Source organism: Macrobrachium nipponense, chromosome 2 (assembly GCF_015104395.2).
Source record: "Macrobrachium nipponense isolate FS-2020 chromosome 2, ASM1510439v2, whole genome shotgun sequence".
Classification (NCBI taxonomy): Eukaryota; Metazoa; Arthropoda; class Malacostraca; order Decapoda; family Palaemonidae; genus Macrobrachium; species Macrobrachium nipponense.
Window position 1 is genome coordinate 77,557,473 of NC_087201.1, and position 27,583 is coordinate 77,585,055.

Sequence of the window (27,583 nt, forward strand, 5' to 3'; positions counted from 1 at the left end):
TGGCTCGCTCCACCTTATTTTTAAAATGGTGTCGGTATGGTTTCTGGGGCGAGTGAAACCACTACCAGAGGTCCTTTGCCATTTAGATTCATCCTTCTTCAAAATCCCTCTACTATAGAGGAGCCGACCTAAGGCCCACTCCTCGCTACCGTTACGGATAGCGCCTCTGACGTCATTCCTGTAGATAGCACCCAAGCTTGGGCCAAGGGGGGGGGGGGGGGGTGGGGGGGGGGGGGGGGGGGGTTTTATAACAGAAGGGTGGGATTTTATTGGGCGACACGGGCCCTTGCCCAGAAATGGATTTTTCCTTCGTCAAAATCCCTTTTCTGGGCTCAGCCCGTGTCGCTATGTGAAATAGTACCAGAGAAATGGCCACATAAGCTTGGAATAAGGAAGTACACAAGGAATATGTAGGATAATAAAAAACAATTAAGGTTAATTGCTATAATCTAAGGATAAGGTTACGAGTTGAGTAACAATGGGCAATTGAAACCTTAATAGTAAATACAATACAAAATTGGTTAACACTTAATAGTAAACAAGAATGTTAACTTGAACTGTGACTAATCCTAAGAACAAAATTCAAGGAAATATCACAATATATACAACATGTGGCATCCAAGGTACAAAAAGGCTACATGGTGGCAGAGCCACGGCAAGAATGTCAGCGAGGCAGGTAGAAAGGAGAGATCTAGATTAAGCTACTTACTACTACTCAAGCAGTGTCAGGAGAAACTGTGTTTCCCGCTCCCGCTGCTGGAAATTTAAGGGCTTCTAAGGACTTAAGATAATGGCGTTTAAATACTGTCGGAGATTTCCAGCCTGTGCACTTCTTCAGATCATCAAAATTCATATGTTGGAAGTAGTTAATAGAGGTAGCTACTGCCCTAATGTTATGTACACGAGGGAAGGACTCTGGGTTGGCTTGTTTAATGAAATATAATACAGTAGTACCTCGAGATACGAAATTAATCCATTCCGAGGCGCCTTTCGTATCATGAGGTTTTCGTATCTTGGACCACATTTTACATGTAAAATGGCTAATCCGTTCCAAGCCCTCCAAAAACACCCCAGATTGCCGTCTCAGTTATCGTATCGCCATCGATTTCTTTGTCCTCGATCCATACAAGAAGCAGCCTTTCCGTTTCATTATGCACATGGCTCCTCTTGTTGGACAAAATAGTCATGCCCTTGGAAGGTGTAGCTGCTTTGATGGCTTCCTTCTGCTTAAGGATGGTGCCTATTGTCGACGGATTTCGGCCGTATTCCTTAGCGATCACACTCAACCGCAAGCCAGCTTCATACTTTTTTATTATCTCCATTTTTGTCTCCATAGAAAGCATTCTCTTCTTTCTGTGAACTTCAGCAACTCTCTTGGGACCCATGACTATATGTACTGTACGTAATTAAGTTACGTATGTAGTATGTTTACTAATTAGGTTCTCACAACACGATAAAGTAGCACAACGAAATCACTAACGAATTTACGATACTAAACGAAATCGTTGGACCGAACGAATGCCGCATGCGTACGATAAAGCTTCGGGTGTGAAGTGGCCGAGCGAAGGCACGCCACCACGTAAGATGCATGATGAGAGGGATGCTGTCCAATAGGAGTGAAGGATCTCATGACTTGGCTAGCATCAGGAACCAATGGGAGAGCAGGAGGATGGTGGCGAGTCTACTAGAACTAAGATGGCGGCGCACGGCGCTAGTTTCAAAATTGTTATCGGGCGAATCTCTGACTTTCAGAAACCTTTCTTATCTTGAAAACTTTTCGTATGTAGAGCAGTAAAATATTTCGTGTCAGCTTTCGTATCTCAAGTTTTTCGTAAGTTGAGCCTTTCGTATCTCGAGGTACCACTGTATTTGTTGTCTAATTCATTTTAAGGAAATAGTGCCACCTTTTTCCCTTATAAATAGAGGGCTTGAAGATCTTAGGGCCGTTCTATTTAGGTATGCTCTTAGGGTAGTAACTGGACATAAGGACGAGTCCTGTGGAAGTGGGAGAATTTTCCACGGGGCCCACCTATCTAGTGGGTCCTCATTTTTAGCTAGAAATTGACGATCTGGAGAAAGTAGCACTTCTCCTGAAGGGAGAAACTCTATATGACCAGAGTCTCTAGATAGAGCCGACAGTTCAGATACCCTGGCTCCTGAGGCCAGACTTAAAAGGAATAATGTTTTCCTCAGGAGGGGTAAAAAGTCACATGAGTCAATATTAGTGTCTGAGGCTAATTTGAGGACATCATTCAAGAACCATGACACAGACTTGGGTCTCTCTGATGGCCTGAGTCTAGCACAGGCCTTAGGGATAGATGAAAAATAAGTCTGTTAGGTCTGTTTTGAATCCAAACTGGAAGATTTTCTTGAGTGCAGATTTAGTAGTAGTAATAGTACTAGCTGCTAAACCTTTTTCAAACAGTGTCCTTAAAAAGGATATGGCCAGATTGGCTGTCATGGTTTGTGTTTCAGAATTCCTCAGGAATATAGCTAGTTTTTTAACTGCTGAGTCATACTGACGTAGGGTTGATTCCCGTTTATCCGATTCTAAGAATAGGATATTCTTAGGGTCGATATTGGCATCCCTTTTTGCTGCAAACTTCATGAAATCCATAAAGTTAGGGTTTTCTGAATTCCTGAGGAAGCGTAAACAGTCCTCGTTTGTACTAGTTGTGATAGTCTGGGATTGGGAATCCGTTGAGGTCGGAGTCCCAATTCCAGTAGCAGTGGGAACCAATTGCTCTTGGGCCACTTTGGGGCTATTAGAGCAATGTGTCCCTTGAACGTCCTGAGTTTGTTCAGAACCTTCAAGAGAAGATTCACTGGAGGAAAGATGTAAATCTTCTTCCACTGATTCCAATCCATAGCCATGGCGTCCATGGCATAAGCCAGAGGGTCCAGGTTGGGAGCCACATAACAAGGGAGTTTGTGATTCGATTCTGTGGCGAAGAGATCCACCTGAAGCCCTGGGACTTGTTGGCAGACCCACTTGAATGACTGTTTGTCCAAGGACCACTCTTGACTCCAGTGGGACTGAACGAGATAACGCATCCGCTACTACTCTCCTTACTCTCGCTAGATGGGTAGCGGACAGGTGCCATTTGTTCTTGGCTGTCAGTGAAAATATGGCTATCATGACATGGTTCACATGGCTTGACTTGGAGCTTCCCGTGTTGATGCAGATGACAAATTCTTGATCTCCATCCAGGGGCGGAGCCTCTTTCATAAGATCGCCGGGACAGTGGCTAGCTTGTCTCGGGATCTGTTGTTTGCTCTTGAGCGCCAGACGCGGTTTATGTCTTTCAATTTTGCTTTTAGCAGAACAACTGTTATTGAAGCAAACTGGAGAGAGCCTAGGATTCTTTCTTGGTTCCTCCGGGATGTCTGCTTGCACTTGAGAAATTGTCTGGTTGCCTTGGCTATTTCTCTCTTCTTCAACGACGGAATTGATAAGAGTGTGGGAGTTCAAGTCCCATTGAATGCCTAACCACTGAAAGCGAGACTCCGGTTTTAGCCGGGACTTGGTCTTGTTTATCTGGAACCCCAGGTGTTCCAGAAACTGGATCACTTTGACCGTTGCTTTGTGGCATTCTTCGATGCTTGTGGCCCAAACGAGCCAATCGTCCAGATAAGCTACTAGCATTATTCCCTGAGACCTGAGTTCTTGAACGACTGTCTCCGCCAGTTTTGTAAATATCCTGGGGGCTACATTGAGCCCGAAAGGCATTACTTTGAAGGAGAATGCCTGGTTCCCTAGCCTGAAGCCTAGGAACGGGCAAAAGTGTCTTGCTACTGGAACATGATAGTATGCGTCTGTAAGATCTATAGAGGTGGTGACGGCCCCACGGGGAAGTAAGGTCCGCACCTGCGAAATGGTCAGCATTCGGAACTTGTCGCAATGAATGAATAAGTTTAGACGGGATAAGTCTAGAATTATTCTTCGTTTGTTTGAGCCTTTCTTTGGCACGCTGAACAAGCAACCTTGAAATTTTAAATGCTTGACTCTTGACACTACTCCTTTCTGAAGGAGTTCTTGAGCATATTCTATCAATTCCGCTGTTGTTGTTGATGGAAGGTTTTGGATGGAGGAGGACCTTTGAGCCAGCTCCAACCTAGACCTTTGGACACAATACTTTGGGCCCATTTGCTGAACCTCCATCAGTGACGAAAGAGGAACAGTCTCCCTCCTACCTGAGGATTCTCACTGGTTCGGGGAAGGGCGTGTCCCACGTCCTCCCCGTAAACCCTTACCTCGGTTAGATGCTCTTTCGCTGCCCCTCTGGTGGAAGGCGCCTCTAGCTCTGCTACCCCTGCCAAACCTGTTGAAGGGCTGAAAGGATTGACCGTCAAAGATTGGGTTAAAAGCTGGGGAGACAGCGTAGGAGGTTGAAGCCTGTGCCTGGTGAGGTGGTTGCATCAGCAGCACAAACTGTTGTTGTGGCTGTGCCTTGGAAGTGGATGGTTGTGGTACTTGTGATACCGGAACCGCTTGTACTGCCGTTTGCTACTGGGAAGCCTGGAAAGGCTGGAATTTCTTAGGCTTCTTCTTTGATTTTTTATTTCATGCGGCCGACTCCAATTTCCGTTTGTTGATCAAACCCCAGCGAACCCTTAGGCTCTGCTTGAACCTAACTGCCTTGCAGTGAACTTCGTTCACTAGTGAGGCTGGGAAGAGATCAGCGCCCCAAATGGATGAGGCTAAGAGCTTGTTAGGCTCATGTCGGATAGTGGCCTCCGCCAGGACTTGTTTCCTACAATTTCGCCTAGCTATGACAAATTCATACAAGCCACATTGCATTGAGCACAATTGTGACTTTGCAATGATTTTGAATAACGGCTCTTCTCCGTAGATTAGAGCCGATACTTCCTTCATTACTAGTGAATTGAGGTATCTGCACAGTCTCATCCTGGCGTCGAATTCAGCCTGGATGAGGTTGTCTGACAGCCTGGGTAATCTCTTGCTGAACTGAGAGATGGCGCAGTTTGGTTTCAGCTTGCCCACCGAAAAGGTGGCCGGAAGATCTACCCAGAGATTGTCTGTTCCGGGGAGCAGGAGGGATGTTGGTTCCGTCTCCTGGAGTTGTGGCATTGGTTCGTCCTTCATCGCAGCTTGCAAGGTGAGCTCCGCTACCTTCGATGTGAACGGGATGGGGGTCTCCGCGTCCACAGTGAAGATCGTGAAGGTACTCTTGAAGGCTTGAACCCCGGTGTTGACACATTGCCACTCCTCTAGGTTCCGTAGCCATTCACGTTGTGAGTGATCCCGAGAGAGAATTACAGTCTCCTTCGGGACCTTGTTTTCCCTTCTCATAGCCGCTTCTGTAAGGCGGGCATAGCCAATGAAGGGGGGCTGCAATCCTTGCGGATGAAACTCGAAGTCCTCAATCCTTCGAGTTCCACAGCCCTCAATCGTTAGCATGCCATCTACAAAGGGAGCATGGGAAGCAATTCTCCAGGGGTTGCTTGCCGTAAATGTGGGAAGGGTAGACGAGTCTGGCATGGTTTGAGCCACCATGCCGTTCTGTGGAAGTCCTGTCGCTGAGTTCTCTCCGAGACCTGCAATGAGGTTCTCCTGAGTAACTAGTCTATCAGAGATAGCTCGGATAGACTGGCCTGACTCCTATAAAGAAGATGAAATCTGTGTAAACATCTCCTGGAACTTATTTTGCACTAAGTTCCCGACCAAACTGCCCATCTGCTGCATAATATTGGCGGAGATATTAGCAGAGAAGGTGTCTGGGTCGAAAGGGGAAGGTTCTACCTTTTCTTTAGGAGTCCTAGGCCTGGTTCTCTTAGAAGTCAAAGGCTCAGGGTCAGGGGAAAAGAGCTGAGCCTTGTCCTTAGAAGACTTGGACTTGGAACCCTTTAAGTAAGAAGTCATTTTAGCCTTGTCCGCTCCGGGATGGTGAGCCGAAGACTTATGGGCAAGGTTAGAACCTGACTTCTTTGACAGTGACTTCTGGAGCGATTTAAAGTCACGCTTACCTTTGACTTTAGGGATCGCCAGGGTGGACTTCGGTCTGACCGATTGAACCTCCCCAGTGAATCCCTGGAAAGAAGTAGATGAAGTAGGGGAAGAAGCTCTAGATGGGCTCAAGGGAAGACTTTGAGCCCCTACTAAATCTGCCTCACTTACATCCTTCCCTGTGCCATCCACCGTCATGGGCTCGAGGTTTAAGTCCAGTGCGGCTACTTCTTGCAGGACATCTTGAGTTGTCGGTTCCTCCGAGGCTAGCGCCACTTGCTCCTGGATGGTGGTAATCAAGGGAGCTGCCGCCTCCGGGTCCACGTAGGAGGCGCTCTTCCCGCCGGGGAAGATGAGGGTGGCCATCTCTTTCGAAAGAATGTAGGGTTGGCCCTTGGTTACATTCCGGCCAAACCCACCAACCCAGGCCTTCAGGGTAGAAAGGGCGGAATCCCGGATCGCTTGGACACCCTAAAAGAGAGGGTAAGTATTAATACTTAAGGTTACTTAAGATTAATTTACAATATACGATGATTGATATATCACGGATCATATTGGTCACTGAAGTCTTTGTATTAAAGTGAAGTATCCAGAACATTACTCACCCCGGAGGAGACCTGATCCACGAACTCATAGCAGATCGTGCAGCTCTCATGGTGCCAAACCAACGACTTGTTGTACCGGATCGCACAGGTGGCGTGGGTCCGGCAAACCTCATGCCCACAGGGGTCCTGCAGCACAGCATTACAGCCCGACTCCATACAATGGGTGACCTGTGAGTGAAATGATACATGAGTATCATCACTAACATCCTGGACTAAGTCCGTGATGTGATATATCATAACACCGGAATGCTCCAGAGTTAAAAGATAATAAGGATTAGTCTCTACCTGCTCTTCTGCCGTGTAATGTGGTGAGTCGTCCGACAGGATCGGTAGAACAGCTTGAATCAGTGTGTCTCTGGCGTTACCGGAGGTCAAAAGATCACTGAAACAGGAGTAACACCTAACCCTTACGCCGGAGCGAGGAGTACTTGGAACGGCGGGTGAGGAGCAGGAGGGGACCAATACTAATGAGTAGCAGGGTTGACAACCTCGCCGTCAAAACTTAAAATTAGAATAAGTAGGTGGTGAAACCCGGGTAGGTAGCGGGGTCTCCGCCAACTTAAACTAGGATAATGGATGTTGAATATAAACGTAAACATGCATGAAAAACGTATTCTTGTAATGATGCCGGAGCCCACCTGGTGTCACCGGTCCCTGGGACCTGTCTGTGCCGGGGTCCTGACCCGCAGGAGCGGGAGGGTCGTGACTCGGGGTAGGGGAGCGCGGCCTGAGAGCCGAGCATAGCCAAGCCTGGTGGCCAACCAAGACTCGGCCAGGCAGGGGCCCCCTGGTACTCTATTGGGGAGAGCGGCATGGAGCCGAGCCGGCGCTGAGTGTCTTCCAGCTAACTCCCGTATCCCCCGCGTGGGGGGGAGGGAAGGGAGGGTGCTCGGATCGGTTGTCTGGGACAACGTGAGCGAGCGTATCTCCCCCCAGGAGGGGGAAGGGAGCATGGAGGACCGACGCCGGGTGGCTCATAGCGGTCGCCTGGAACCTTCTCGGCCGTGAGATGAACCACGCTGTGAGAAAGGCCACGCGATCTGAGGTGGCCTAGGCCAGCCAGAACCGTCTCGAAAAGCATGAATACAAAATAACATCCTAACAAAACACGGGGGAGAAGGAAGAAAACATGATGGAGGAGTGAAAGAGGTGTCCTGGAGAAGCTGGATCAGACCAACTGAGAAAGAAGGGCGAACCTGGTGACTCTGAGCAGCTAGCCTATGCCGAGACGTAGAAACGAAGGGCGGTGACCAGGGTGGCTCAGGACATGAGAGAAAGGACCAGAGTCCTTCTAAAGAGCCTATCTCATAGAAACCTGACAACTAAAAGAACATGCATGCATGAACTCTAAGCAGAAGGAAATGACGTAGGCTACAAGCCTAGAGTGAGCTCGTAAAACAACCCCTGTGTAGAGATAAAATTACGTAAATAAAACATCAATAATGCATCATCGAAAGAATAATAATGTACTGCTGAAGTATTCGAGCACAAACGGTATAGAGGACCGAATGTGGCACGAAACAATGCCGCATGGGACGCTGTCCATAAACAACCTAAATAAAACTGTTAAACGGGCCCAGGGCAGTCCGTAAATGTTATAAAACATTAATAGCAGTACTTAACTTGGATGCAGAAGAATCTTGACGTTGCATGATGAAGATGTGAGAATTCCAAAACGAACACAACACACAGCAGAAAAATTACGTGCGGTGTGGATCATGCTAACAAAAGGAATGACGTCAGAGGCGCTAGCCGTAACGGTAGCGAGGAGTGGGCCTTAGGTCGGCTCCTCTATAGTAGAGGGATTTTGAAGAAGGATGAATCTAAATGGCAAAGGACCTCTGGTGGTGGTTTCACTCGCCCCAGAAACCATACTGACACCTTTAAATAAGGTGAGCGAGCCAGAATATTCTGGCATTTCCATATTAGCTTTTTTCTCTGGTATGTTAGCAATAATTTACCTTAGAAATGTGTGCTAAAGGGACATTTCATGTAGCGACACGGGCTGAGCCCAGAAAATTTATTTAGTGTACTGAATTTAGAGGCTATGTTTCTGTTCAATTATTTTGTGTTTCCACTTATAACTGAGAATACATATATGAACATGTTTAATTTGTGTCTTTTTTTATTTGATCTTTGTTGTTAGTATGAGTATTACTAAGTACTGTATGTGTATTAATTACGAAGACCACTTCATGTTAAGTTAGGAATATGATATTGTTATGATACAATAAAGTTTCATACATACTTACCTGGCAGATATATACATAGCTAAGAATCCGTCGTCCCCGACAGAAATTCAAATTTCGCGCCACTCGCTACAGGTAGGTCAGGTGATCTACCTGCCTGCCCTGGGCGGCAGGACTAGGAACCATTCCCGTTTTCTATCATATTTTCTCTCTTCCACCTGTCTCCTGCGGGGAGGCTGGGTGGGCCATAATCGTATACATCTGCCAGGTAAGTATGTATGAAACTTTATTGTATCATAACAATATCATTTTCATACAATCAACTTACCTGTCAGATATATACATAGCTGATTGGCACCCTTTGGTGGAGGGTAAGAGACAGCTACTTATGGAATAGACAGGTAAACAACATATGTTGCAGGTACAAATAAACCTTGGTTCCTACCTGATAGGTGGTAGACTTTGTGGCTGTTGCCCAGGAGTCTGCATCACCTCAAGAAACTTTAGCGAGATATATGATCTATGGCCAAGAGTTCTTGTGGGTCTGCCGATGGGGTCTTATCCGCTTACTCGGCAGAGCCTGAAAGGACTTTGTCAGTGGGTGCTGATCCACTTATATGACAATACACCTTATGAAGGAGCACACAACCAATCCCGACCACCTGATCCTAACCACCATGTTAGTATTAAAAATTGTTCCGAGTTATCCCCAAACTCTTCACAACAACCATAACTCAAAAACCAACTTACACACGCACACATAATTTTCAAAACACAAAAAGATATCACAAGAGTTCCTTACTGAACAATAGTGACTGGCCGCCAGTGCGACGTCTGCACTTATTCAGCAGAAAGTCTAGAACATATCTAATAGACATTACGTATCATTTAAGGATTGGTGTTAGCTCCTATACCCAGGATCGTATCTGCAGACACGAAAGGACCAAGAGAAAAACATTTCTCGTAGGTCACACGAACGTCTTTCAAATAGTGAGATGCAAACACTGAGTTACACCTCCAATATGTCGCTTCTAAGATATTCTTTTAGCGACATATTTCTGTGAAAAGAGAGAGACGTCGCTACTGCTCTCACCTCATGTGCTCTTACTCTCAAGAGTTTAAAAGAGTCGTCAGTGCAGACTTTGTGAGCGTCTGTAATGACGTTCCTAACAAAAAAGGCTAAAGCATTTTTGGACATAGATCTTGAAGGATCCTTAACAGAGCACCAAAGACCTTGTCTAGAACCTCCCAACTGTTTCTTCCTCTCCAGGTAGAACTTTAGAGCTCTTACTGGGCAAAGAGACCTTTCAGCTTCTCTACCGACGAGACCCGATAAGCCTTTAACTTCGAAGTTTTTAGGCAAGGGATTCGAAGGATTTTTGTTCTTTGCCAGAAACAATGCTTTGAACGAACAGATGGCTGAGTCTCGTTTGAATCCAACTTTATCATCAAGGGCGTGCAGCTCACTAACTCTCTTAGCTGTCGCCAGTGACAAGAGAAACAAACACTTTCTCGTTAAATCTCGAAACGAGGCCATATGAAGAGGTTCGAACCTTCCCGAGGACAAGAACTTCAGGACAACATCGAGGTTCCAGCTAGGAGGAGATGTATTCTTAGACTTTGTGGTCTCAGAGGATCTTATAAGATCGTGTAGATCTTTATTATCTGCAAGCTCTAGGCCTCTATTTCTAAAGACGGCCGAAAGCATACTCCTGTAACCCTTTATAGTGGATACAGAAAGATGTGATTCCTCTCTCAGGAATAACAGAAAATCGGCGATTTCGGTTACAGAGGTACTGGAGGAGGACAACTTCTTCGACTTACACCATCTTCTAAAAACCTCCCACTTGGATTGGTAAACTCGCATAGTGGAAGTTCTACGGGCTCTAGCGATCGCGCTTGCAGCCTTGCGAGAAAAGCCTCTCGCTCTGACAAGTCTTTTGATAGTCGAAAGGCAGTCAGAGCGAGAGCGGGGAGGTTTTGATGATACCTCTCGAAGTGCGGTTGTCTGAGAAGATCCATCCTTCTTGGGAGGGATCTGGGGAAGTCTACCGTCCATTCCAGTACCTCTGTGAACCACTCTTGAGCAGGCCAAAAGGGGGCTATCAGGGTCATTTTCGTCCCCTTCGAAGCCACAAACTTCCTTAGCACTTGTCCCAAAATCTTGAATGGGGGAAATGCGTAGACATCTACATGAGACCAGTCTAGAAGGAAGGCGTCGACTGTTAGAGCTCTGGGGTCTTCTACCACTGAGCAAAAGACTTCCAGTCTTTTTGAGAGGAACGTGGCAAACAGGTCCACATGAGGAGTCCCCCATAGAGACCAAAGACTCTGACAAACTTCTGAGTGGAGGGTCCATTCTGTGTGAAGGACCTGGTTCCTCCTGCTCAGCCTGTCTGCCCTCACGTTCCTTACTCCCTGAACGAACCTCGTCATGAGGGAGATGTTCCTCTGGGAGGTCCACAATAGAAGATCTCTTGCGAGTTCGTACAGGAAAAACGAGTGTGTCCCTCCTTGCTTCCGAATGTAGGCAAGGGCGGTGGTGTTGTCCGCGTTTACTTGGACTACACTGTTTGTCACTAAAGGTTCGAAGTTCTTTAGAGCCAGGTGTACGGCTAACAGTTCTTTGCAATTTATGTGCCAGGACACCTGAATTGCATTCCAGGTGCCTGACACCTCTCTCTTTCCTAAGGTTGCTCCCAACCTTTTTCCGACGCGTCGGAAAACAATACAAGGCTTGGGTTCTGAACCTCCAGGGAAATACCCTTGTTCTCCTTTAGTGGGGGCAACCACCATTCCAAGTGTTGTCTCATCATTACTGGAATGGGAAAACTGTCCGAGAGAAGTCCTGTCTTCATGTTCCACGATCTTTTGAGGAAGAACTGAAGAGGACGGAGATGAAGTCTTCCTAGAGGAAAGAACTGTTCGAGCGAGGAAAGGGTCCCTAAAAGGCTTAAGGGGGCCGGCCGGAACCTCTATATATGGAGGTATAGGGCGAAAAATGCAAAGTCATGAAAAAATTCATGGAGCTTCATATGGGAATTGAGAATACGTATACGAAATATTTCGTCAAAATTCCTGTTACTTTCGTAGTTACAGGGTAATTAGTTAACGTAACTCAATAAGCCTAAAACATTGATCCGTACAAGAAAATGCAATATTTCTTCTATTATCGTAAATTTTGATAATTATTGTCAAAGAAATTGGGAGAAATGGCATCTGTAGACATTCCCCGAGTCAAGAAGGAGACTTCAGGCTCAAGCTACCAAGTTTAGTGCGATCACAGACGTCAAGTAGTTTACACGTTCCATTTCACGTCTGACATTCGCCTGAGTTCACGTATGTTTATGTATGTTTCGGCAAGAATTTCATCATGCCAATGAGGAAAAGACAAGGGAAACATCTCGCTAACATACAGATGAAGAAAAATCGCTCGAGTATTATTACAGAATATCATAATATATGCGTAGTTAGTGAAGAGAGAGAGAGGGGAGGGTTGCTTAGTAACGCCCCCGTCTTGCTTGACAGCACACGTCACACTGTGCCTAAGGCTACGATCTTTGAGCAAAGAGATCTTCATTTATGATAAATAACAAAGTTTTGGTTTTTTAAAACCCAAAATGGAATATGAAATTCATAATAATCATGATTTATTAAATTGTCTTTGTAAAAAAAGTGTACGCCTTCGAGTTTCACCTCTTGACATTCTCTTGCAATTACGTTTGTTTATCTTTGTTTCGGGCAAGAATTTCATCATGCCAAAGAGGAAAATACAAAGAAAACATCTCGCTAACATACAAAAGAAGAAAATTCGCTGTAGTAAGCCGAGTTAGTGAAGGGGAGAGAGAGAATTGCGTAGGAACGAGTGCCCCATCTTGCCTCAAGCAGTGCCCCAGGCTGCGGTATATGAGCAAGGGGATCATCATTTATGATTAAATTATGATAAATAAAATAGTTTTGGTTTATTAATACACAAAAAACAAATATACATTCATAATAATCATTATTTATTAATATTGTCTTTATAGAAATACGAAGGAAAACTTTGAACGCCCGTATCTCAAAACTATACTTATTGACCTTCAAAATCTATCTTCTCACTTAGTTTTAAAGCTATAACATTGGAATTTGGTATATAACTCAGAAAGACATTATAGAACAATCAAATAGAGCCCTTTTTTCCAATTTTTGTTTCGTATTTTTTTTATAAATTTTTTTCTCCTGATTTATAGGGTTTATTTTTTGACCATATTGAAAAATTCATATCTAGCAAAAAAATGACTTTTAGAAAAAAAACTCTCCATTCGATTGGAGGTCTACATCAGGTCTATATATGGTAGTAATCCCAGGTCTTAATATTAAATATCAAGGGAGGAGATAGAATTTGAAAAATGGTTATTTTCGGGATAAATCGCCCTGGCGTCACAAAACCGAAGGTCAGAGGCGAAAATCATATGCGGTTTGGAGATGTCCCAAGTCACCTTATTAAGTGGTATGAATATCAAAGTCCTGTCCTTGAAAAAGGGCATTAGCCGGCCGGCCCCCTTAACCATTCCCTCGCCGAAGTACGTTTTTTCCTTAAGAAGAGAGAGACTTTCTCTAAGCCTCTCACGAGTCTCTCTTGAGAAGGAAATACTACTCGAAAACCCCGAGAATCCATCTGAATCCCCAGATAGACCAAGTTCTGGCTGGGGATCAGTTGAGACTTCTCGAGGTTCGCGAGTAATCCCAATGTCTTTATCAGGTTTAGGGTCAAAGCAAGGTCCTCCAAACACTGTCTCTCTGATCTGGCTCTGATGAGCCAGTCGTCTAGGTACAGAGAGATATTGACACCTTTCAGGTGAAGCCATCTCGCCACATTTTTCATCAGGCTTGTGAAGACCTGAGGAGCAGTGGAAAGGCCGAAACACAAGGCCCTGAACTGGAAGATCCTTCCCCCCGTCATGAAACGGAGGTACTTCTTCGATGAAGGATGAATCGGGACGTGAAAATAGGCATCTTGGAGATCCAGAGAAACCATCCAATCCCCTTGGCGAAGAGCCGCAAGGACTGACGCAGAAGTCTCCATGGTGAACTTCTCTTTCTGAACAAATTTGTTCAGAGTGCTGACGTCTAGGACTGGTCTCCAGCCCCCCGAGGTTTTCGCAACCAAGAAAAGGCGATTGTAAAACCCCGGGGAGTTTTGATCCAGTACTAGTTCTATTGCTCACTTGTCCCACATCTGATCCACCATTCGTTGAAGAGTATCTTTCAGAACAGGGTCCTTGTAATTGGCGGACAATTCCCACGGAGTTGAAGTCAGGGGAGGATTGTCCTGGAAGGGTATGTAATATCCCTTCTTTATTACAGACATCGACCAAGCGTCTGTATCGATGCGTGCCCAGGCCTCCGCAAATCCCCGGAGCCTGGCACCTACTGGTGTTTGGAGGATCCGTACATCACTTTCCCCTTTTAAAGGGACGGAATGAAGATCTACCTCTCCTCTCAGGCGCTTTCCTTTTTGAGGGAGCTCTAGAGGGGAGGACCTCCTCGAAAGGGCTGCAGAGACGTACTCGCCCCTTTCTTCTCTCCCACTACTACTGGTCTCTTCTTTCTGGATGACTGAAGGAGAAGATCCTGGGTCGCCTTCTCCGTTAGTGAACGGGAAATGTCCTTCACCAATTGAGAAGGGAACAGAAAATCAGACCTGGGAGCAAACATCAAAGCTGCTCTTTGTGAGTGAGACACCACTTTTGTCAGAAAAGCGCTAAACACGGACCTCTTCTTCAAGAGTCCCGCTCCAAATAAGGAGGTGACTTCTCCTGAGCCATCTTGTACCGCCTTGTCTATACACGACAAGATACAGAGGAGTACATCAGGATCGAGGCCCTCCGAGTCATGGGCCTTCTTGGCCATCACCCCAAGGGACCAATCCAGGAAATTGAACACTTCCAATACATGGAAGAGTCCCTTGAGGAGATGATCCAGCTCAGAAAGACCCCAAGTCACACGAGCAGAATTGAGGCCATGTCTTCTTGAAGCGTCTACCAGACTGGAAAAATCAGCTTCTGCAGAAGCTGGAAGAGAGAGACCCATATTCTCCCCTGTCTGGTACCAAATACCTCTTTTGCCTGTAAGTCTAGCAGGAGGCATACAGAAGACCGTTCTAACCAGATCCTTCTTCGTTTTCATCCAGTTATCCAGAGACTGGAGAGCTCTCTTCATAGATATAGTCTGTCTCATTTTCAGAAAAGACGAAGACTTTGGCGTCTTGGCGCAAGAAAAGAGAGAACGCGGAGAAGGAGGAGTGGCAGGAGTTAAGGAATCTCCATATTCCTGAAGAAGAAGAGCTGTCAACACCTTGTAATTTGAAAGCCCTTCTCTACCACGAGCCTCGTCTTCTGAGTCCTCTTCAATAAAAGGATCAGAAGGAGAATCCAACTTCAAGTCTTGGTGGTCTTTCCAAACATCTCTCTCTGTGGGAGACAAACTCCTAACTGGAGAGGGGCTAAGATCATGTACAGAGCCCCTATGAATCAAAGCTGACGTCTCGCTCCTGGCTGGCTCCTCGCACTTGGCTGGCGCCTCGCACCTGGCTGACGCTTCGCGCCTGACTGACTCCTCGCGCCTGGCTGGCGCCTCGTGCCTGGCTGCCGCTTCATTCCTGACTGGTTGACGCTTGGCTGGTGCCTTGCGCCTGGCTGAATCCTCGCACCTGGCTGGCGCCTCGCGTCTGACTGGATCCTCGCGCCTGATAGGCTGCTCGCACTTGTCTGGCGTTTCGATCCTGGAAGACGCTTCTCGTCTGGATGAAAACTCGCGCTTGGCTGGCGCTTCACGCTTGGCAGACGTCTCGTTATCGGAAGACATCTCACGCCTAGAAGACGCCTCACGTCTGACAGGAGCCTCACGCCTGGCAGGAGAAAGAAGACGAGACTTCTTGACAGGAAGTCTAACGTCCTTCCTACGAGGAGGATCTTTCGAAAGAACTCCGACCAACGCGGCTAACTGTTCTTGAACCGCTAAGAGTATCCTCTTGGAAGCCTCTCCAGCGTCCTCTTCAACAGGAGAGGGAGACCCCGAAGGAGTTTTACACGGACTGTCGTAACAGGGAGACGTCAAAACCACCTTCGCCGCCTTGATCTCGGATGGAGCTTCCTCAGAAAAGTGTTCGGGGCTCGAGTCAAACAAAGGCTCTTTCCAGTGCCTTTTCAGGGGCCTGGAAAGGTCCGAATCCTTCCACCCTCATTTAGGTGAGGGAGAAGCGGACGACGAGAAACACTCTCGGAGGATGCTTTTTCTATAGCGGTCCTGAGCAGTCTGTTGTGCTACAGAGCCTGCTGAAGGGACGCCTGACCGGTGGGGATTCTCCACAACCTCCGTAAGGCTTTCGACTTTTCTTCTCCTCTGGGCTTGGGAGCTTGAAAGAGGTCTAGGCCTGGGAGCGTCGCAGAGACGGTCAGACGCCCCCTCCACAACACTGGGGGCACTCACTTCACTAAATACGTCACTTTCACTATCCTTACCTTTCATGGCAGCCATTTTGGATTTCTTCCTATGAAGTGTCGCCTTCAGATCAGCGATTTCCGAGGCTGAATCTGAATGCAAAGCTTGTGAGGGCCCTGATAAAGAAGGAGAATCAAATGCATGGTTTGCAGAAGAGTTAGAATCATGAAAAGGCTCAATAGGCCTTGTACTACCCGCACCCTTAGATGCAGCCCTTCTAATTCTATCCCTCTCTAACTTCTTCAAATAAGAAGTTAGAGTCTTCCATTCCTCAACACTCAACCTCTCACACTCATGACAGGTGTTAGTCAAAGAACATTCAAAACCTCTACATTTACGGCATACAGTGTGAGGATCAACCGAAGCCTTCGGTATCCTCACCTTGCAGCCTACATTCACACACTCTCACACTAACACTTGAATCAGACATTCTTGTAGAAAAATCAAAAGCAAGTCCAAATCCAGACCACAGTAGCGAATGCCAAAACAACGATCCAGGTACGTCACCAAAAAGTCCGATGAAAGAAGATCAATTGCCTTGAAAAGCGAATTCTAGTCAGGAGGTAGTAACAACAATGTTGATACCACCGGCGACAGAGAAAATATGATAGAAAACGGGAAAGGTTCCTAGTCCTGCCGCCCAGGGCAGGCAGGTAGATCACCTGACCTACCTGTAGCGAGTGGCGCGAAATTTGAATTTCTGTCGGGGACGACGGAGTCTTAGCTATGTATATATCTGACAGGTAAGTTGATTGTATGAAAATAATGTTTACAACTTATGCATGAGGGGAAAATCTTGCATACATCCTGAGTAAGCTGGAGGTTGGATCACACCTTGTTTGAGTAACAAGTTATTTTTTCCTAAGTTTAAAAACCAGAATGTTTTATATTTAGTCCCACCTCAACTGCCCTGCTCAGTCTCTGCAGCCAAAGGAAAAGTTAGTGTGACAGTTGGTGAGTGAGGTACTCCCTCCCAACTCACTCCTCATCACCACTTGTTAACCGCCTTGTTACCAAGTTTTGAGTAAGTTTCAGTTCGTGCTGAAAGATACTCCTATATGAAAGGCTCTAGTTTACATACCTTGGAAAAAGAAAATTTTATAAAAAATTGGTTGTTTCACTTCACTTTATCTATTGTTTTTTGAATAATGCACTCATATTTGGCAAACTTCACTTTTTGCTCTTTCCAAATGAGACTGATAATAATTCCATACTTTTTCTCAATCTTTATTCTTTCTTCTTAAAAAGGCCTTGCTGTCTCAATTTTATTGCTACTACTATATTTTTTCACAGATTTTTTGAGCTGGAAAGTTATTTATCCTTTTAGGTGGCCTTGTAATGTCTGCCAGACCACCTCCTACATTTACTCTGTGGTACACAAAAGCTAGTTACCTAAGTGAAAGCAAACTTTGATATCCATCACTTTGTTGGAATCCTGATTTAATAAGAAAGAGTTTTGCTCTCCTAACCTTGTCCATCATCATGCTGAAAGGTTTTATAAATTACAAATATCCTCTATTCCTCCTTTTACCCCTGTTACCCACTGGATTGTTGAAGATATCTTTATATGGGGTATTTGTGTAAAAAATATTTTATCACCTACCATGCCCTTGAAGTGAAATTTACATCACAAATCAGAGTTGGTATTTGGAGATGATCACAAATCTGAGTTTGTATTCGGAGATGTTTATCAATTAAAATATAACTGTTATAGCGAAGGAAGTCTCATTATCACTGTAGGCACAGCTCTTAGAGCTTGATCTTGATCAGGCAGGAAATTGGTTTTGTGTCGAACAGTGGTATGAATGTTAAAAATGTCAAAATTCTCTTAGTTTTAATGTAGTGTGCAACATAATTATTCATTCCTTTGTGCCATTTTATATTAATATTTAAGAAAATTAAATGTTTCATTTCTACTTCAGGTATGAAATTATCAAGAAATGGGCAGCCTTTCAAACTTAAAGAATCCCTCTACAAGACATCGGCAGACTTTCTCTGTAAACCTGAAGATTATAACTTTGATTTAGAAGGAAATGAAGATCAGAATTGCAATTATGACAACATAACAACAGTTAGGAAGAAAAGAGGTCGCAAAAAGAAAAAACGCTACCCATCCAATGATGATTATGATTATGACATGGTATTTGAAAATAATTGCAGTGAAGAAATAAATGAAAATAAAACAGACACATTAGAAGAAAATGAAATTTGTATTAAAGAGGAGCCAGTCGACAACGAAGATGAGATGGCCCTCAATATTTTAAAGACGAAAGGTTATGGTTTGAGAACGAAGCGTAGGATAAAGAAACTAAGTGATATGCATTACATGGAGGAAAAAGTTGTAAAGAAGAAAACTGAAAGAACTCAACATTTCTCTTGTCAGTGGTGTAGTGATGTATTCCCAACTTTCACCAAGCTTCAACGACATGCCAAAGAAGAACATGATTCTACAGACTTTGCTTTCCCATGTGATCTTTGTGGAGTAGTTTTCACAAGACCCCATAATCTAGAGCGACACAAAGATACAAAGCATGGTGATGGTGAAAAGCGTTTTGCTTGTGAACACTGTGGTCGCAGATTTGGTAGACAAGATGTTTTATCAGTTCATATTTCAATGGTTCATTTTAAAAAGTCTTTGCAAGGTAAATCAGCAACTTCAGTGTTTGATCCAAATACTTTTCACTGTACAGGATGTGATCAGTTTTTTTCTAAAGAACAAAAGCTTAAAAATCACAGGCAAGGAGACCTGTCATGTAGTGATTGTAAGTTAACTTTTGAATGCAAGGCTTCACTTAGAGCTCATCAGTACAAGCATCATCCAACATCATGCAGTGAATGTGGAAAACTTTGTGATAGTAAACAACAAATGTATTTGCACAGAATGTCTCATGATCCAAAATATGTGTGTGATATTTGCCAGAAAGGATTTTTGTGGAAATCTCAATTTGCTGTTCACATGTCAACACATACTGGGGAAAAAACAGTATCATGTAATATTTGTGGTAAATCATTTGCTCACAGATTAGCTGTAAACAAACACAAGTGGCAAGAACATGATGAGAGCAACAAGAAATTTAAGTGTCAGACATGTGGTAAATGTTTTGTGTATAAAGGCAAGCTCCAGGCACATATGCGATCACACACAGGAGAGAAGCCATTCATTTGTCACTTGTGCTCTGCGTCATTTTCACAGCGCTGCAATTTAACTGCTCACATACGAAGTGTGCATGGTGTTTATATTCAATCTATCAAAAGTGATGGAACAACGCAGACACAGTTGGTGAAGTATAAACGTGTTAAAAAGCAGCCACCTTTGGAAGCACAATCAACTGTAGTTAATGCAGTTATGACGCACTCAGTCGAAACATCTGTCCCAGAACAGCCACAAATAGCCATCCAGGAACAAGTTCAAATGTCAGATTCATTTGAAACTGAAGCAGCTGTATACCAGATTGTGTATGCATATCAACAATAATTGTTCCTATGGGAATATAAACTGTGGCCTTTTATACTGGAGTACACTATCTTTCAGTGTGAGCTAGAAGCCAGTTGAAACTCTGTAACAAGGTGGTTAACAGATGGGAGGTGGTGGGCGAGTCAGGGATTATCTCACGCACTGACAGTCAAACTCACTTTTTATTTTGGCTACAAATGAGAATAGATGTCTACCCTTTGCTGCCCTGACTGTTGGTTGAGAACTTGGATTTTGAATGAGTATTCTGTCATTCCAATTCTCTTTTGTTTAAATACATTTATTGTGGCTTTGTTTAAATATATTTATTGTTGCAGAGTAAAAACTTGCACTGTTATTACTGAGATATGGCTGCCTGTTTTGGCAGTTATGTCTCCGGTAATAATTCTCTAATTATTTTGTTGCAAGAGAGTTCCCTGTTAAACTTCTTGCTAAAAGTTGTATGGGATTCTCCAGGAACAAAGCAGCTTCTAATGAGGAGTTCTTCAACAGCTGTGATGTTCTCGGACTTACAATGTCATAATAGTGACTTCTCAGGTGTCTGTATGTCTGTATGGCTTAGCCATTATGGAAGTTCTTGTGGAGGTATTGTTAACATATGATTAGGTAGTCCTTTTGTTGTCACCTTCCTAATGTAACATGGCAGAGGTAGAAGGCCTTCATGATTTCCTGAGGTAGATATTGGTAGTCTTGGCTTGATTGAATGCTACATTAGAAAAGAGGTTTCTGCTTGCAGTAGTCCATCCTGGAGATTCTGATGGATGTGACAAAGATTTTGGTTCTTGACTCAACCAATCCTGGAGTATGAGGGGAGTAAGGGCAGCAGAAGGATGAGTAAAAGAGCTGTTAGTGTTCTTCTTTGATAGGAAATCTTGATAGGGTTCTTCTACAATCTCAACCCCTCAGTAGAGGACAGGGGTACCTAATCACCAGCGGTGATCAACTTTCCCCAGGTAGGGTCAATACCAACATGCTAGCCTGTGGCAGAGAGGTATCAAGCCAATCCGATCTAGGCTGCAACTCCCCAGGCATACTGCACTGTATCCCTGCAGTCCAGCCATGGACAATTAGGAGGCATGACAGTGTGGTAAAATTCTTAAAATCTAAGGCACAGGAGGCAGGTTATGAGTGTCGGATAGAACCGCGGCTGAGCACGAGAGAGGGCTTAAGGAAGCCAGACCTCGTTGGATGGAAGGAGGCTGGCTCAATGGTGATTGATGCGCAGGTGGGAGCAGACTCAAACATCAATAGTATTGACGTTGTCCATGCACTCAAGATCGCAAAATATAGTACACCTGACATCAAGAGGAGAATAGAGGACATGACAGGAACACGTCCCACCATAGAGGCAGCAACTGAAATTGGAGAGGCATCCTGTCACGACAACCATCTGTGTGTGCCAGCAGCTCAGCATGAAGGCCCCCGACATAGAGCTGCTCTCTGTTAAGATCATTGAGGGCGGCCTTAGTATTTGAGTGGAGATAGTACGGTATACTGAAAGGTTGTAGGTTGAAAGATAAAGTTATGATAAACCTTTAGAATTAAGCCCCTTCCACACAAGGGGCAAATGCACAGCGGGCAGACACTGTTACCAATTTTGCAAGTGGATGGCAATTATAAGTGTAGTCCAAGTCATAGGTTCACCTGCCTTGGATTGTTTGATCTGGTAACACTTTAAAAGCGAGAGAATTATGGGCAAATCAGATTGCCCGATGTGTCTTTGCCCATCATGTTTAATGGGCGTAAGTCTCTCAAATTGTTTTTAATAGCTAGCTATGAATAGGGAACCTATGTAAATGAGGTAAAAGCGATTAAGGTTATATTCGGTGGTGGTAAACAACTTGATTGTAAATGTATGGTTAATGTAAGCTTATTTAATAAAAAATCTGTCTCCTGCCATCTTGTCTCTCAGTGAGCTCTCAGGTTCTCATTGAGTTGAGGCTGTTTTGGCTCGTTCACCTGGTGTGCAAGTCCTCCCCCCCATTTCTACAACTCGGTCACATACCGGGTCTGTGGATTGGGTTTATCTCTAACACCAGGGTAAATTACTCTTTTTGTTCATTCAGTCATATGAAGTGGAAAGGTGAGCAGAGTGGCTTTCCTCACTGCAGCTGCTCAGGGTCCACAGAGAAGCATTTGCTTGATTGGTTTAGTGAAGGGTTACTTGGCTTGTTTACTAGTTATGACTGGACTGTGTTCATCAGTGGCAACAAGGATTATTGCTTTCTTGGTCTATCCATGATCAAGGTGGACAGATAAGCAGAGCGACTTCTCAAGACAGCTCCTCAGGGTTGCACAGAGAAGAGTTTGTATGACTCATTCAACAGCACATACCTAGTCTTAGGGTTTGATTCACCACTGACAATAGTGCACTGTATCTGCATTGTTTCCATTCTCAAGATGTTTGTGCTCTCTGGAGCATGCACATTGTTTTTAGGAGGTGGCAGAGATGACTTCTTTGGAGGAGGTGATTTTACCTGGCAAACTTAACTCTCTCTAAGATAGATACATTAGTTGAGTCTTACTCTATTCTTTTCTTGCAATAAGATAATGCTTCAGAGTTGCTTGGCGTTGGGCAGACATGAAGCCCATCATTCTTCATTGAGCAGAATAGAAAATTACCTTTTTTTTTTCACTTTCCTTATGGCAGTGCCAGGATTGGAGTAGAGGGGAAGAAGGAAGGAGGATTAGCTAAAGGGAGCTATTCCCCTTCTCCTTTGCCATGGGAAAGGATAACCTCTTGTCTGTAGTGGTGGGTGTAGGGAGCAGAAATGTTTTCTTAGCAGTTGTTTGGAATAGCTGGAGGATTTTTTTGATACATTGAACAAATTCAATTTTCTTTCCCCAGATTCACATAAATCTTAGTCTTGTCAATATGACAGAGTGATTTTGGTGGAAAGGGGCATTACAATTTATAGAACACTTGTTCTCAGTCTAATGGTTGAGATTCCCATTAGGGAAAACAACCAGGGTTAGAGACCAATGTTTGACCTCTTTCCCCTTTCAAGTTATTTACAAACTTGATGGGTATGGCTCAAGTACCCATTCTAGAGAAAGGGGACTTCTTACTTTTGTGAAAACTGAAGAACGAGTACTTTCAAGTGCCCATTCTTTATAACATGGAAATACTTAACTCTACCAGATTTGAAATCATCTAGTACAGGATGCTGTTTTGGACTGGTTTTAAGGGTATTCATGAAGACCTTAAGTTACAGAGTTGGAGTGCCTTTAAGGGCATAACTCCTTTAGATTGTGATGGATTTCTCACATTTTCATCACAGATGAGGTTTCCAATCAGTTAACCCTTAAACGCCGAAGCGGTATTTTAAAAATCGTCTCCCGTATGCCGGCGGCGTTTGCGAGTGAGCGCCGAAGCGGAAAATTTTTTTTTTTTTTAAATCACAGCACACTTAGTTTTCAAGATGAAAAGTTCATTTTTGGCTCCTTTTTTTATAATTGCCTGAAGTTTAGTATGCAACCATCAGAAATGGAAAAAATATCATTATCATATATAAATATTGGGATATATGACCGTGCGAAAAAAAAATTTCATATAATTGTATACAAATCGCGCTGTGAGCAAAACGGTTAAAGCTAACGAGTTAATTTTTTTCGTTGTATTGTACACTAAATTGCAATCATTTTGGTATATAACACATGGTAAAACGATCAAGGCAACACAGAGAAAATATTATCACAAAATGATGCATGAATTCGTAATGCGTGGACATAAAAAAAAGATGTTTTAAAAAATTCACCATAAATCGAAATATTGTGCTAGAGACTTCCCGTTTGTTGTAAAATGAAGGTAATTGATTGAATACTACTAGACTGTAAGTGTTGTAGCTTATAATTGGAGTTTTTGACCATTTCGGTCAAGTTAAAGTTGACCAAAAGACAAATTTTTTCTATTTATCATTATTTATATGAAAATATTTCAAAACTGATAAGAGCTACAACCATGGGTTGTTTTTTTGTATTCTACATGAAATTGCACACATTTCCATATATAAAACTTTATGTAACGGATAATTTAAAATGGTGCAAACATTACGACAATCGGACGAAAAAATGTATGATTTTTTCTGAAGAGTTACCGCACGGACATAAGGAAAAAGTTTTTTTCATAAATTCACCATAAATTGAAATATTGTGCTAGAGACTTCCAATTTGTTGCAAAATGAAGGTAAATGATTGAATATTACTAGAATATAAGAGTTTTAGCTTACAATTGCGTTTTTCAACCCTTTCGATAGAGTCAAAGTTGACTGAAGGTTAAAATTTTGGCACTTATTGTGATTTATATAAAAATATTTCAAAACTGATGATAAAAGTTACAACCATGAGTTGTTTTTTGCTTTATTCTACATGAAATTGCGCACATTTTTATATATAATACTCCATGTAACGGCTAATAAAAAATGGTGCAAAAATTGTCAAAGTGACAAAATAATTTCCGAGATGTGTCGCTGATGCTTTTTAGTGCGAGGAGAAAGAAATTCGCGCTTGCGCGCCTGGATAACGATTGTAAACAAAACAACGCCTTGATCCGTGAGCTCCCAGCATCCCCCAAGGCGCATGATTCAAAAGTTTTTGCCTAGTAGGCCTATAACTATTTTTCCACGAATTTTTAAAATTTTTTATATCGACGTATATACGTCCAATCGGCACCCAACAGACAATTTATATCGACGTTTAATACGTTCAATTGGCGTTAAAGGGTTAAGTGAAACCCAACCTTGTCCCCAAGCTACAGGTAAAGTACCCGAGGCCCGAGCTTAAAGACACTCAGGGGCAGCAAGTGCCTTTTAGATGGCCTCTCATGTTAATGAGCTTAAGGAGGTAATGGCACAGTTCTTGTTCTGGTAGGAACAGCCTTCTTGCCCTGGGTAGGTGATCCTAGGTCTTCTGTCACCATGAAGTTGCATACAAATGATTGCATCATTTCTGCATCATACGGTGCTGATTTTTGTTTATTTGTATGGTGTTTTTACGTTGTGAAGTACTGGTTCAGACTTCTTGCTGCTTCACTTTTTAAAGCAATGGTTAAGGATACTCACTTTCTTTTGACAACTGAAACCAGTCTAAGGTTTTCCTTACTCTCTGCCTTCAGTATTAATACAGTTTCGGAAGCTTCAGGTTGAGTTTCATCTATGGTTTGTGCCTTCTAGTCCATCTTATCTGCACTGCTCTGTCCTTGCTAATTTTGCAGCAAGTTTATCTTGGTGGGTGTTTAGAATGGTGAAAGTCTTTTGGTGGTGGATGAGTGATTACACCACCAAGACTTTTAAGTTTCAAGTAAGATGAGCAATGTCTCATACTTTACTTCCTTCAGCATTGCAGATGCTCAAGTGGATGATTTTCTACCGATGGTTTTGTCTGCATTAAGCATTCTGCACAATGGAATGTCATTGCAGTTCAACTCAACTGTCAGTGTCTGGATGCAGGAACCTTTGCTCCCTGCTTTTCTGAATAGCAAAGCAGTTTTCAGTATCTGAGTTCCCATACTTGATGAGTAGTGACTAGGAGAGAATTGTTGGTTTCAGAGTGGGATGGAGTTAATTTCCATCACTTGTAGAGCACTGGATTATGTTCATCACTCTCTTTCCTTAGCTTTTTCAAGGAGTGATAAATGTTTCTCATTCCATGTTTGCTTGGTCTTGGCAGTTCCTTATTGCCCTCTGGCCATGGGGTTTCTTGATCTGCTGTTTTTCTAGTCAAGGTGCTGTAAGAGTGACCCTGCCCTTTTTCCTCTCAAGCACTCTTTTGCCTTTTCTGTTAAGTGGTATACTTCCTGCAACATTTGTATACTGGAATTTTCCAGTAGCTTCTGAGAAAATGAGATTTCTGACAGGGTAGCAAGGCACTTAATAGTGCACCTTGTAGGTTTTTTGGTGAACGTGAATCCGGTGTCTTCTATGATAAGTGAGAATCTGCTCAGAGCTTATACTCGGCAGATTGTAGACTCTCCCCTTTTACTGTAGCCAAGTCAGGTCCCTTGCAGTATGTTACTTATGGGCTAGGGCTAGCCTACAATCTTTTTTTTTGATGGGATTAGACCTCTCCTCTTTGGTGGAGTTGTTGATACTTTAAAGGTTGAAAAGTCTCAACCTCTTAGGAACTTGATTCCTGAGCAAATTATGTTCTTAGTGCTTTAAACATTAAGAAAGTATCTTTCAAGACTTTCTTGCTGTTGGACAATCTTCACACTTAAGACTGTTCTTTACTGACCTCAGCATATATTAATTAATTGGAATAGTCTTTGGCTTTTGATATGGCAAGGATCACTCTCATTCCATTGTTCCTCAATAGGAATAATGGCTCAAGTGCTGAAGTGTTTCCCTCTTTCAGTATTAACTTTTAACATTTGAAACAGTTGTCTAGGAACTTTCTTTTGATTTTTTATGGGTGTTTTGGACTGTCACTGTCTCTGAGTATGAAGTTGTTTCTCTTCCCATGGTACAGATCTGGAAATAATTAAGGGCATGAGTGTATCTTCCAGTGTTCACTTGAACCTTTCAGGTTTTCAGGTGATGAGGATGGGTGTCTGACATATCAGACTCCCTGTTCCTCATTCTACCCGACATTCTTCCCAAGGAATTTTGCTCACAAGTTCAGAATGCTGTTTCTTCAAAACCTGTGATAGATTCACTGAGCTCCTGTTTTGGACAAGCAAAGTAGTACCTTAAGGACTGTTTTGGACAAGCAAAGTAGTACCTTAAGGACTGTTTTGGACAAGCACAGTACCTAAGGGTAGTATAAGTCTAGAGGTGAAATTGGAATGACTGAACTGAATTACATTCACCCATATTCACTTTTAAGGACAACCTGTTGGGCTGAAGGACATCCTGGAGTCAGGCAGGCTACAGGGGTTTGTACTTCAGGAATCCTTTCCCATTTTGTGACCGACACGTGCCTCTTCTATAAGAAGGGGGGAAGGGGATGAGATGGAGTTTATTCCAGCACCCAGTTTTGGGTTTTACCAGTAATGAACTGCCTTCTGATATGAAGTCTCTCACAGGAAACATTGTGGTTCTCAAAATAGTTCCTTACTTTAGTAATCCCTTCTTTTTTTATAAGGAACACATAGGCCCAGGGCTCTACTATTTTGGCCAACTTGTTTTGCCAGACCAATAGAGGTTCAGAAGTCATGACCTTTGCTTGCAGGGCAACCAAGATCATGGTAGTTTCATGGTGGTTTGCAACTCTGATCAATTGAAGGGGACTGTCCCTCTACTTAAGGGATAAGTATGATAGTTAGTGAGGGAGGGATATTCCCCCACTTCCACCTCCTTCCACCTGCCAACCACCTGGATGACTAGCTTAATACCAAGTTTTGACCAGTTTCCAGCTTGTGCTGAAAGTTACTGCTATATAAAAGGCTCTGGTATGTATACCTAGGAAAACTGCAAATTGTTATTCAAAATTTTTTATTTTTTGACAGCTCTTAAATACTTTTCTCATGTATGAGCTTTCTTTTACAATATCAGTAGCATTCCGAAGTTTGCAATAAAACTAAGTACTATTTTTGCTTTTAATTTGTGTATATAATGTAATTGTAACTTTTATACTATTCATTTATAATATTAATTTTTTATAATACTGTAATTTTGTAGAGGTTTTTCAACTTTTGTTTTACTCAAGTACAGAAATATCCATAAATCTTTGGCGAGGTTTAAACCAAAGTGGTAATAAACGCAGGCCAGTCTTCACTGATGTGTTTAGAATCTGATGACAAAGTTTACAGAGTATTTCACAATTGATGAGGCTGCAATACTTCCCTGTTATTAGTTGCCTGATCAGTTAATGTAATGTAGTATTAACAAAACAGATGATACAGTTTATCAATCTTACATATGCTTCT

General features: G+C 43.3%; 1 protein-coding gene across 2 annotated transcripts in view; it reads left to right on the forward strand.

Moving 5' to 3' along the window:
• Positions 1-27,244, forward strand: part of LOC135220685 (zinc finger protein 28-like) — a 78,609-nt gene extending 51,365 nt beyond the window's left edge. For both annotated transcript variants that reach the window (XM_064258061.1, XM_064258060.1), the window contains exon 3: positions 18,170-27,244. In XM_064258061.1, coding sequence (XP_064114131.1) covers positions 18,170-19,722 — 1,553 coding nt within the window. In that variant the 3' untranslated portion in view covers positions 19,723-27,244. The remainder of the gene's footprint in view (positions 1-18,169) is intronic.
• The last annotated feature ends 339 nt before the right edge of the window (positions 27,245-27,583 follow it).